Below are 13100 nucleotides of genomic sequence, written 5' to 3'. Positions count from 1 at the left end.
GTATGTTGCTGATGCATCACAACGAGCTAATTAATTAAAAATGAACTATTCTACCCAATATGTATGTGTCAAATTGTTCATTTAGCAACATTCTAAAGTCAAACTACTAGGATTAATAGTGAGCACTGTTACAGTTTGTTCTGATCAGTGTTGTTATTATTAAAGTCCCCCCGTAGTCAATAATTTGATCCCTTAAATCACATCTTTGTGTTTTAAGGGATTAAACCACATCACCAAAATGACGTATTTAATTTTTTTTCCTTGAAAAAAATGTCTTCAGGCCTTAGAATAGTTTGAATGTAACTCTCCACCCTTGCCTCATTTAGTATAGGAGGTTCTATGAATATGCAAATGAGCCCCGCCTCCACTCACTCGTACCAGCTCAGATCCACTCGTTGACGATCACATGTTGACTTGATTGGTTACAAAGTAGTTTGTGACGTCAGAAACACCAGCGATTTCAAATTGCGTTTTTGAGACCGTCATTGGTTCACTGCAGTTTTAAGGAGAAAATGCTCAGCAATGGTGCTGATTTATCAATTTACACGTTTTGTCTTAAAGCATATTAAAAACACAACACAGACATATAAACAATATTAAAAACGTATCGGTTACGGATGTAACCCTCGTTCCCTGAGTAGGGAACGGAGACGTTACGTCGGATGACGGAGAATGGGGGTTTCGCCAGAAAGCCTATCACCTTCGAGTATTAAAAAACGAGCCTATGGCAATGAAATGCCATGGGTCTGCAGAATTTGCATAATGTATCTCCGCCCCACCGTGTGGGTATTTAAGGAGAGACACCTGCAACAGCAGATCATGTCTTCGCTGAGGAGCCGAGACTGAACTCAGGCGTCTACCCAGCGGTACAGCGGAAGTGGCAGGGAGACGTAACGTCTCAGGGAACGAGGGTTACATCCGTAACCGAGACGTTCCCTTTCGTAGTCACTCCGAGTTACGTCGGATGACGGAGAATGGGGGTCCCCGTGTAATCACGCCACCTTCACAGCTGTCTTCCAGTGCCCTGCGAAGTCTGACCTCCCTGTCGTGATATAGGCACGGACGAAGGAGTCCTACTTAACACAGGAATACCAAGGTACACTGGGAAGCATATCTCAGGGGAGATATGCCGCAGCATGCCTACCCGTAGGGAGGACTTAAGAATACACATATGGCCCGAGGGGGCTACATATGGAGGAACACTGGAGTGACCAGCCCGTGGGGTGGCATCTACTTTCAACTCCAGGAGTGGCAAGGTGGCTTGCCGAGGGAAAGACACATGCTCAAAGAGGCTTACAGTGGAAATACACATGTGGGGGTTGCTCGGAGGAGGAACCATGCACACGGAGGCACCTAGCCGACGCACAGGCAATAGACACTGGCGGCAGCGTCAACAGTGCTGGAGGAACTCAGGGCTTCAGAGAGGAAGGCTACCTGAGGAAATATCGCACGTATCCAGTCCGTGGAGTGGAGTGGCGAGCAAGCGAAGACACCTAACGGTTCCCGTGTTAGCTTGAAAAAGACAGTACACGGGAGGAGACTGGCTCCACTCGGAGATTGAAAAATCTGGCGAATGTGTTAGGTGTCGCCCAGCCTGCAGCTCTGCAGATGTCTGTCAGCGAGGCGCCACGCGCTAAAGCCCAAGAGGACGCCACACTCCGGGTGGAGTGGGCGGTCACACCAAGGGGGCATGGTCGACCTTGCTGCTGGTATGCCAAAGCAATGGCGTCCACTATCCAGTGAGACAACCTTTGTTTGGAGAGAGCCTTTCCCTTCAGCTTCCCACCATAACAGACAAAGAGCTGGTCTGAGGTCCTGAAACACTGTGTCCTGTCTACGTAAGCACGGAGTGCGCGTACTGGACAGAGCAGTGCCAAGGCTGGGTCTGCCTCCTCCCGGGGCAGCGCTTGCAGGTTCACCACCTGGTCCCGGAAGGGAGTGGTGGGAACCTTGGGCACATATCCAGGCCGGGGTCTCAGGATCACGTGAGAGTGACCGGGCCCGAACTCTAGGCACGCTTCGTCAACGGAGAATGCATGCAGGTCCCCTACCCTCTTGATGGAGGCCAACGCAACCAGGAGCGCTGTCTTCATAGACAGGATCTTAAGCTCAGCTGATTGCAGAGGCTCAAAGGGAGCCCTCTGCAGGGCATTTAAGACCACTGAGAGGTCCCAAGAGGGAACGAGAGGAGGGCGAGGAGGATTCAATCTCCTTGCTCCTCTCAGGAACCTGATGATCAGGTCGTGCTTTCCAAGAGACTTACCTTCAACTGCTTCGTGATAAGCGGCGATAGCGGCCACATACACCTTCAGGGTGGAGGGAGACAGCCTACGCTCCAACCCGTCTTGCAGGAAAGAAAGCACCACACTGATCGAGCATCTCCTGGGGTCTTCTCGGCGAGAAGAGCACCAGTTGACGAAGAGGTTCCACTTCAACGCATAGACATGTCTCGTGGACGATGCTCTAGCGGAAATGATGGTAGCCGCCACCGCTGGTGGCAGGGTACTCAAACCTGCCTCGTCCCGTCCAGGAGCCACACGTGGAGTCTCCAAAGATCGGGACGAGGGTGCCATAGGGTGCCCCGTCTCTGAGAAAGGAGGTCCTTCCTCAGAGGAATTGGCCAAGGAGGTGCTCTCGCGAGGAGTATCAGTTCGGAGAACCAGGTCTTGGTGGGCCAGTATGGGGCGACCAAAATGACCTGCTCCTCGTCCTCCTTGATCTTGCACAGAGTACGTGCGAGAAGGCTCACTGGGGGAAACGCATACTTGCGTAGGCCCTGCGGCCAGCTGTGCGCCAGTGCATCCGTGCCGAGCGTGCCCTCGGTCAGGGAGTAATACAGGGCGCAATGGGATGAGTCGTGGGAGGCAAACAGATCTATCTGTGCGTCCCCGAACTGGTCCCATATCAGCTGGACCGACTGGGGATGGAGTCACCATTCGCCAAAGGTTGGCTGGAGCCGTGACAGCTCGTCGGCTGCAAGGTTCCGCTCTACTGGAATGTAATTAGCACGAAGGGACCTCAGGTGCTTCTGACTCCATAAGAGGAGGTGGCGTGCGAGTTGCGACATACGCGAGAGCGTAGACCAGCCTGACGGTTGATGTACGCTACTGTCGCAGTATTGTCCGAACGGACAAGTACGTGTTGACCCAGGAGCAGCGCGTGGAAGCGGTGCAGGGCAAGGCGTACTGCCAGCAACTCGAGGCAATTGACATGCATGAGGCGCTGGGGTCCTGTCGAAGACAAGTCAGCAGTGAGTGTGCGCGCTCGCTTGTAAGCTGCGCGGACATGGCGACCGAGTCTATCTCCATACCGAGAAAAGAGATCCTCTGCACGGGGCAAAGGTTGCTCTTCTCCCAGTTGATCCGAAGGCCCAGACGGGCTAGGTGCCGGAGCACTAGGTCTCTGTGTTCGCAAACCTGGACTCGAGAGTGAGCTAATATTAGCCAGTCGTCGAGGTAATTCAGGATGCGAACCCCGTGTTCGCGCAGGGGAACAAGGGCTGCCTCGACGACCTTCGTAAAGACGCGAGGAGACAGAGCCAACCCGAATGGGAGAACTGCGTACTGGTATGCCTGCCCCTCGAAAGCAAACCGAAGAAACAGTCTGTGTCGAGGTAAAATGGAGACATGAAAGTAGGCGTCCTTCAGGTCTATCGCTGCAAACCAATCCTGTGGCCGCACGCATTCGAAAATGCGTTTGGTCGTGAGCATCCTGAACGGCAGCCTGAGAAGGGAGCGGTTCAAGACGCGCAGATCCAGGATTGGCCGTAACCCACCGGTCTTCTTGGGGACAATGAAGTACGGGCTGTAAAACCCTGACCTCATTTCGGCTGGAGGGACAGTCTCGATTGCACCCTTCGCCAGCAGGGTGGCAACCTCCGCTCTCATGATCGGGGCATTGCCACCAACCAAAGTAACGGACTCCCCTGAAGCGGGGAGGAGACCGTGCGAATTGGATCGCATAGCCGAGCCTGATAGTTCGGGCGACCCAGCGGGACAGGTAGGGAAGCTCTAACCAAGCTCCCAAGAATTGAACCAGCGGAAACATCCGAACGACAGACGTCCCCCCGGAGGGGCAGCGAAGCGGAGTGACCGGCCCAGGCGTGGGTGGCATAGCGGCCCGGTGCGGGGGCACGGTCATGCTCCGCGTCCTGACAGAGGAGACCAGGGAAGGACCAGCGTTCCACGGGGGTCTGCTCTGCCAGGGGTCTGGCGACAGAGGGGGACGAGAGTGGTGTGGTCCAGAGACGGCACACACTGTCATCCGCGCCCTCAGAGACAGAGGGGGACGAGAGCGGCAAGGCCCGGGAGCGTCGCGCACTGTCGTCCGGCCCTCTGAGGGCTCAGAGATGGGATGCAGCTCTTTGGTTTAGAAAGATTCTCCCCCAGCCCTCCACCGGGGGAAGGAGTGGCCCTGCAACCACTCCCTGAAGAACTGCAACCCACATCTGAGCTGCACGTAACGGGAGCGCCGCAAGCCTGGCCTTGGCGGGGCTGCGGGACCGGTACGGGCAGGGGCGCCTTCCTGCGACCACCTCCACGGCGCGGCCCGGTGCTGCTGGGGGCCGGGCGGGAGGGGGCGGAAGTCGCAGGAGGGCGCATTCGGCAGCAAGCGGACTGGGGCGTCTGAGCCGGCAGCTGGAGGCAGCAAAGCCGCGGGGTCAGACAAAATAGCCACAGTCCACTTCTGGGCGGCCGAGAACTGTTGGGCAGAGTCTTCGACCGCGCCGCCGAAGAGGCCAGCCTGGGATATGGGGGAGTTGAGGAAACGAAATCACTCAGCCTCGCGCACATCAACCAGGTTAGCCAGAGGTGTCTGACCACCTATGTGGACATCACCTGACTCAGGGAGCGTGCGGTCACCTACGTCGCTCGGAGAGCAAGGTCGGTGACGGCAGGCAGCTCAAGGATGAGCCCTGAATCAGCCCTACCCTCGTGCATGTCATTGAACACCCAGGAGGATGGCAATAACACGCAGTGAGGTGGCAGCCTGCCCCGCAGCTCTATAGGTCCCCGCCACCGGAGTAGACAAGAACCTACAGGCATTGGAGGGGTGCTTAAGAGTCGCCACGCCAGGTGGAGGCGCTGTGGGGACACATAAGTGTTGCCACAGAACACTCCACAGGGGGAACCCCAGTGCACCCTAGGCCGCGGCCTCTACAAGGGCAGAGAAGGCGGAAGAGGCCACTGAGCAGTCGCGAAAAGTCAAGGAGACTTCTACGATCTCATGATCTCTTCATGCACGTCCGGGTAGAAAGGATTTGGGTTCGCCACCCCCAAAAACCAATCACCCGGGAAGCATAGCTGTGCACTCTGGATCAAACTCGTTATGCTAGCACATCCGAGGACGGCAGCACAGACGAGCCATCATCTCTAGAGGACTCCAGCTCACCTTGTGATGTGGTGATACATGATTTCATCAGCCGGGGTACCGAATGAGACCGCGGGCCCGCAGGCGGGCCGGCGAACTCACCTGGGACCACGCAGGTTGCAATGTGAAAGACGGGGTGTGGACCGAGGAATTTTTCGTCGGTTTAGTTCCAGACCTGCCGTCTTAGGTCACCCTGGCCACCAGCCGAAGTATTATCTCACGTGGAGAAAAATAGATCGGGGTGTGGATGAGGGGACTCTCACTCATTGAGCTCATCGAGTCTCGACCGTTACATTGCGATGGTCACGTTCCCAGTGAGAGAACGTGACACACCCACGAGCGCTGTCTGAGCGCGATCAAAGCCCAAACACTCAAAACAGCGCTCGCGCCCATCAGCTGAATCTATCAGAATACCACACTCAAAAAAACACGGGCAGATCGTCTTTAGAAAGACGCGTCTTTAAAAAGACGTGCCGCGTGCAGCTCTTTAGTGAGAGGAAAAACTCCGCGGATGTTGAAGCGACCAGGGAGAACACACTGACCACTGCTCAGCTCGCAGGCAATGTGAAACTCGCTGGATACCGCCGTCACACCAACACCGGAGAGTTCGCTCGTCTCGAAGAGATGTAGTCACTGAGAAAACTCAGGATTTGGCTTGTGGAGTGAAGAGATGCTCTTGGCTCCGAAGCAAAAACATGATCTGCTGTTGCAGGTGTCTCTCCTTAAATACCCACGCGGTGGGGCGGAGATACATTATGCAAATTCCGCAGACCCATGGCATTTCATTGCCATAGGCTCGTTTTTTAATACTCGAAGGTGATAGGCTTTCTGGCGAAACCCCCATTCTCCGTCATCCGACGTAACTCGGAGTGACTACGAAAGGGAACCTGATTTTTACCACAGGGAGACTTTAACTAAAGCTAAAACCATTTAAAATCGTTTTTGTTAATTGAAGTAAAGCTGAAATATTCCACGAAAAGCTTAAACTGCCTTGGCAACTATAACTGAAATAAAATACGTTTACGTTTAAGTACTAAAAATAACAAAAACACATTACAATTTTACATTACAATTTTTTCTTTACTAAAACTTACACTAAAATTCAAATGAAAACTTGAAAATATAAAAATAAAAGCTAATTCAAAATATTGATACACTAAAATAATTCTGATTCACAGCTTATTCTAGCCAAGAACGGCTTAATTAGAAAGGATGCGTTTTCGTTTAAAAACGGAGAATTAAAACGAATACCATCTCCGTCCACACCAGCGTTTTACCTGCGTATTAGAATTGATCTCCGTCCACATTAAAACGCCTGAAAACGCGGATCACGTGACCATTCACCAGCACTGGGCATGCGCGTGCCGGTGTAAACATGAAACGGATTGACACGTGATGGGTGGCTGACGAATCAGGGAAGGATACGTCATGACTGATGACACCCAATCATAGAGCCGAGCGTGAGCCTCTGCGTCATCGTTTCTAAAGTCCTCCGTTTTGTCCCGTCTACACTAAAACGCCCCCCCGGAGATTCAAAACGCAAAACGGAGCTGCAGCGTTTCTAAACTTCTCCGTTTCAGGTCTTCGTTTTTTCCGTTTTAGTCTGGACGGGAGGTGCAAACGTACCAAAAGGTCTCCGTTTTTAAACGAAAACGCAGTAGTGTGGACTGGGACTGATCGACATCGTTTGACAAACTAAACCAGTGATGACACGACAACAGACTGACATTGAAAAAAACAATTCAAATTGTTCTACAGGTCTACAGAAAACACCAGGCTGTAGAGAAAGAGAATCTTTCAAATTTGATGCTACAAACCTAACAAACTTTGGCAAATCTAGAGACTAGCTCAGTGAAGTGCTCATTATATTAACCAGGTGTGTTTAGGGTGTGTTCACACTTGACAGGGTTGGTTTGAATAAAACGAACTCTGGTGCCCTGTTAGTGCGGTTCATTTGAATAAGTGTGAACGCTGCCACCTGAACAATTTTGCTTCCTTGCTTCCAGTTGTCAAGAGTTCTGTCTGATCTGATTTTCTCAAGTGCTTTCCAGTTTTGTGTGCAATATGCATGAACAGACTGTAGCGTCTGAGGCTAATGGGGTTGCTGTCTGTACAGAACATTTCAATTGTCATTTCAGGTAGAAAGCTGTTAATGTAGAGAGAATCCAGTAAGCAGCTTACTATAGTTAAAACAGAGCCCAAGTGTCACCATGGTCCATGCATGTATGCTTCCTTATGTGTATGAATGCAACGGTAGAGGTGACCCTATCTTTCTGTGATCTCGTAAAGCTGCCCAGCAGGGGCAGAAAATGGCTTTGTTAATATTTAATAGCTCAAAGGCAGACATTTATCCTTAGGGATAACTCATCAATCCCATCAAGATTTCACTATGGTATATACACAGGAATGCTGATTTTTCACACCATGATTTTCAATTTCTTGTTGTTTGTGGTAATTAATGCATGGGTGATTTCTGTAATCCTCTTGTAAAACCTGTGATTCTGAATTTTGTCATCATTGACTCACCTTCATGTTAAGGCATCTGTATTATTTTCTTTCCTCTGTAAAACAAAAAAATATGGTATAAACTGCTTAGCCCCCAAATCCCCCAAAAAACTTCCCCTATATGCTGGAGTTCTCAAATATTTTTTTATGCTTGCATTCAGAAGACTTGAAATATAGAGCACAAGGAGTATGGACTACATGTACGGCGCCTTTTTAAAAATATAAATCACCATCCATTTTACTTGAATGAATAACTAAAGCTCTTCTGAAGATATCTCTTTTTTTTTGTTTCACAGAAGAAAGAAAATAATACAGGGTTGGAACAAAACAGAGGTTAGTATTATGATGACACATTTATGGCGAACTATTTGTTTAAAATCGCTTAACAGGCACAGCTTTATGTCCAGTGTTGACATATGCTGAATTCGGAATAGCATACTATTCTTACTATTTCTGCTGTATCTTTATATTGCAGAAAAAGTGTTTTTAAGTGCTTTTCAAAAATGACCCATTAAAAGTTTTACTTCAAAAAAGTACATTTTAAATCATTATGTTTTAATAATCTTTTGTCATGCTTTACAGAAGTACACTTATTTTGATGTGTTGAATACTAAGGTGAAGATTATAATTTTAACTGGAGTGTGGTTATCAATATTACATTTAAAGTTACTATATTTTAATTGTACTAAATTGCAACTTCATCGTTACAATGTGTAATTAGAAATATATTTAAAATACATGATACAAGATTCAGTAGAAATGATAATAAGAATCGACATGGAAAAATTGGCGATCTCTGAACCCATGAATCACTGTCTGATTTTGACCTGATCTCAGATCAGTTTTATAAATTTGTGGAAATTTTATGAAACATTTGTATAATAAAAGTCTCTTAACTAGGTCTGATTAACCAAGCTCTCCATAAAACGAACAAAACAAGCTCTACGATTTCATAAAATAATATATTATGAAGACTCTTAATTTTTAATGGTATTAGATGACTTGTTAATTGCATTTATTAGATTACACCCTTAATAAAACATTTGCAGTTGGTTTGTAAAAGGTATGTTTATGCATGTTTGGGCACGTTTCCACTAAAGCGTTTTTTTTCCAATTGTTTTCAATGGTAGCGCCACGTTTTTAAAACGGCAGGAGTGTAATGAGGTGCTGAGTGTCAATTTCACACTGAAGCGCTGAGAACTCAGTTTTTTAGCAGTTATCGAGAGTTGAAGAACTTTAAAGTTTGGGTAAAACGCAGCGCTCATCACTGTCCCTTTTTACCCAGCCGTCCAATCACAGTGAAGGAGGGGTGGGACAAATACCACTGACCAACCGTCACATCCTGCTTGAACAACGTCAACAGAGTAAACGTAATAACGGCTCAAAATAATTTAAAACAAGAGCTAGAACAAATACTTATACAATACAGAAACAAACTATCTGCGAAATGAGTAGCTAGTAACACTTCCGTGGATATTCCATATCATAGCAAGTAAAGCGGGACGTGATTACTGGATGGTTGTGGTTTGCTATTGGTGGATCTCATGTGAGTGACAGGTTGTCCCACCCTCGCACCAGTAAAGATGTCATTGCAAGTGAGAATCAAAGATCATGAGGGGACATGAATTTTGATGTCATGATTTTTAAATTGTAACCGCTGAAAGTGAAATTTCTGTGTCCACAGTTTTGATGGCTCCTCTTGACCACACCCTTGCTTGGAGGTTTGGGGAGACGCAGGGGCCCCTGGAGCCCCACTCCAACCAGGCAGATATTCCATCCCTTCACCTTGTGTGCGATGGGCCGAGCAGTCTGGCCCCATTTCAGTTGTCATAGCTGCAGTTCGCTTTGTGGACCCTCTGGTGCAATCATTTCAAAGGGGACTAGAGAGAGACGCAGGATGTTCTGGTGAAAGAAGACGCTCACACAAACCACAGAAACAGACACACCCACACACAGCTATGAGAATCGAAATGTCTCCTGTGGTTTACAGATGTTTAACAGCACTGCATTTGGGTAATCAAACACTCTCTCTATATCGGTGTCTCTCTGTATCATTCTGAGTAGCAATAGGACACATGAAACATGATGCTGTGGCTTTTCTGAAGGTGCTTCCCTGTCCTTGATATTTATTTATGCAGTTTCTTTTCAGCCAAAGCTATTTGAAATAACTTTAATGTTCATTTTTCATCCAGACATCTATGAAGGAGTATCAGTGTCATGTTTTCTAGGTTTTCCATATCTTGTTTTTTTTTTTTACATGACTGACACCAGTGCAAGGTGTTTGTGTATGGTTTATGGTCATCAACGAAAGCAGAATGGACTCTGTATATGTTGTCAGTGACTGAATAACCTGATCAGTGTTTTGCACTGATTCTGTGTGTGTGTGTATGCGTGTTTATTGGCTTTATTATTCCTTCCCTAAAAGCTCCTGTATATAAGCTAATGAGGTCTTTCTTTATGTTGTTTTATATACAGACGTACAGCATAGTATAGTAAATTAATGGATTAGTTTTATATGCATATAATGACTATTATTTTTGACTCACAGTTATTATTATAACAATAATAATATGAATATATCTATGTGCAAAATATTAAAGGATTTTCATTATGTATGCATGCATGGCATTTATTATTTGTTTCACTAATACTAAAGCACAAAGCTTTAATCAGCAATCTGCAGGAGCAGTTATTCCCAGGTTGCTAATTTGAGTTTAACCATCCGATCTGTTTTTAAAATCAAACATCTCTCTATATGAAGCAGAGCTCTTTATTGTGCCATAACATCAGTGAGTACTTTATTACAAACCTTTATTTTTGTGTGTCATGAATAAATTCATATTTTCTCAACTGTTATACCATGAAATCAGAAGCTTTTCGCTTTGGTTTTGAGATCCGGCTTCTGAGCCGACCTCAATCCGCTTCATCATTACTCAAGCAGGGAGGCTCCGGACGGATTTAAGTTTCTGAGCATTTGCCTGTGATGACATCAATTGATCCTCTTATCGACGACAGAAATGCTGTTTAGATAAGATCTGGCGCTGTTAAAAAGGCCTTTTATCGTAGAGCTGCACATACCTTTATGTTCTTTGCAGATACTTTCTCTTAGTGTCTTTGAATTTGCAATTCTCTCTGGCTTGCAGCCAAATTACTGCTAAAATCAAATCCCTTGTGGGTCTAAGGCTATGAAATATAAAACTATAGGCTACTACTGAATATTACGCGGTGTATGCTGCCTATTATTTCTGTGAAACCCTGTGCATTATACCACGATAAATATTTCAAACAGTAGTACAATATGCTGTTGTCAAATTTTGCATTTGGAATTTTCTTTTTAATTTTTGTGTTTTTAAATTTAGTTTTGTTTAAAAATGTGGTTACACTTTATTTCGATAGTCCACTTTGGTATACTACTAACTATAAGTAACTTTGCTACTACATGTCAACTCTCATAAGTATTAGTATACTCAGGTTAAGGTTAGGGTTAGGTTACATACAGTCAGAATGGCTGTTCTGGTAACATCAAAATAAAGAGTTAGCAGATATTAATCAATCTACTTATACTCTAATGAGAGTTAGTCGACATGTAGTTGCAAAGTTGCTTATAGTTAGCTAGTAGAATGTCTAATGCAGACTATCGAAATACATTTTTACCAAAAGTGTCTTAAAAGTTATCAGCCAAATCAAATCATGAATCAAACTAGACATTTTTACAAATGGGAGATTAATTAATTAATTATTTCCAGCTCATTCATAACACTGGAAATATAAAGTCACGTGCATTGCATTGTGGTATACATTTGACACATTTGTATACACATTTTGCAGTAAGTCATGGGTCTCTATGGATACAGAAAATGTGCATAGTATACGTACTATATACTGCGGAAATAATGGTAACGCTTCCTTTTACAGTACAGTACTTACGTGTACTTACAGTGTACTTACCTAGAAAGTACTGGCTAATATAAGGCAAGTACATGGGTTAGGGGTAGGTTCAGGGTTAGTACCTAGTTATTACCCAGTAATTGTAATTACTATAATAAGTACATAGTATGTACATGGGTAACAGGACTGTAAAAGGAAGCGTTACCGAAATAATAGTAAGCTATATTAGTGGGTTATTAGTTTAATAATACAGAACCATACAGACGTCTTATTTGCTAGAAGATTCCTCTCTTTCACTGTGGAAAAGTATCTGACTTTTGTGGAAGCATCCTTTTATGGAGCAATTGATGCACATATCTATGAATCAATATCAGTCTCAAATTCAGACAAACTCATCCAGTGTAGACTGTATGTCTGATGTGGAGAGTAAGGCAGTGCAGTGTGATTAAGAAGCATCCTTGCCAGTGCAGGCGAGCTGACAGAGGGCTGGTCTCTCAGGTTCCCTGAGCTGCGCCCAGTTCCGCTCTGCTGCATTGCAGTACAGTAAAGAGACGCGAATGAGAGAAAAGTGAGGAGAAGAGGAGGTAAGTAGAGATGGCAGAGATATGCAGAGGAAATATGGAGAGGAGATGAATCAGAGCAAGGAAGTTGGAGGCCAGTGGGCAATTAGAACTATAAGGAACAGAAAAGTTATGATTAAAGGTTATGTTAGAGTGGAGTTTTTTTGTGGAAAGGAGGTGCAGTAAATAAGTTAAAGGGTCAGAGAAGAGAATAATATATTATTATACATTTAAATGAATGATCAGAGAGCAGGAGGTGCAATAGAGGAATTATGTTTAGAGGGAAGGGATACAGTAGAAGAAATTAAATTAGAAGGGAGGAGGTGTAGTAAAGGAGTTATTACAACAGAGAAAGACTAGGACAAATGTGCTGTAGAGGAGGTATGATAGGGAAGAAGGTGTAAAAGATACAGAAAAGGAGTTGTGATTTGTGAGTTGGAGGTGCAGTACAGCAGTTATGATTTAAGAGAAAGAAGTGCAGTTGACGAGTTATGATAAAAGAGAAGGAGGTGCAATAAAGGAGTTATGATTAGAGGGAAGGAGCGACATAGTAAAACCATTCTGGGGAACGTTGATCCTGGAGGGCCACTGTCCTGCAGAGTTTAGTTCCAACCCTATTCAAACACACCTGAACAAGCTAATCAATGTCTTCAGGATCACTAAGGCTAATCAGGGGAGTTTTTTTCAGGGTTGGAGCTAAACTCTGCGGGACAGCGGCCCTCCGGGATCAACGTTCCCCACCCCTGTTCTAAAGAAAGAGGTGAAGCAGCTGAGCTA

At 46.0% G+C, this 13100-nt stretch overlaps 1 protein-coding gene across 2 annotated transcripts in view; it reads left to right on the top strand.

Annotated features, from left to right (window-relative positions):
• ccdc85al (coiled-coil domain containing 85A, like) overlaps positions 1-10488 on the top strand; it is a 30133-nt gene extending 19645 nt beyond the window's left edge. Inside the window, exons 4-5 of one of the 2 annotated variants that reach the window (XM_056266948.1) lie at positions 8172-8208; positions 9560-10488. In XM_056266948.1, the coding sequence (XP_056122923.1) occupies positions 8172-8208; positions 9560-9565 (43 nt within the window). In that variant the 3' untranslated portion in view covers positions 9566-10488. The remainder of the gene's footprint in view (positions 1-8171; positions 8209-9559) is intronic. The other variant, XM_056266949.1, reaches the window with a different exon arrangement.
• The last annotated feature ends 2612 nt before the right edge of the window (positions 10489-13100 follow it).

This window comes from Rhinichthys klamathensis, unplaced genomic scaffold (genome assembly GCF_029890125.1).
Source record: "Rhinichthys klamathensis goyatoka isolate OS25496 unplaced genomic scaffold, OSU_Roscu_1.1 h1tg000254l_1, whole genome shotgun sequence".
Taxonomy (NCBI): domain Eukaryota; kingdom Metazoa; phylum Chordata; class Actinopteri; order Cypriniformes; family Leuciscidae; genus Rhinichthys; species Rhinichthys klamathensis.
This window is presented reverse-complemented; position numbering and strand designations above follow the sequence as displayed.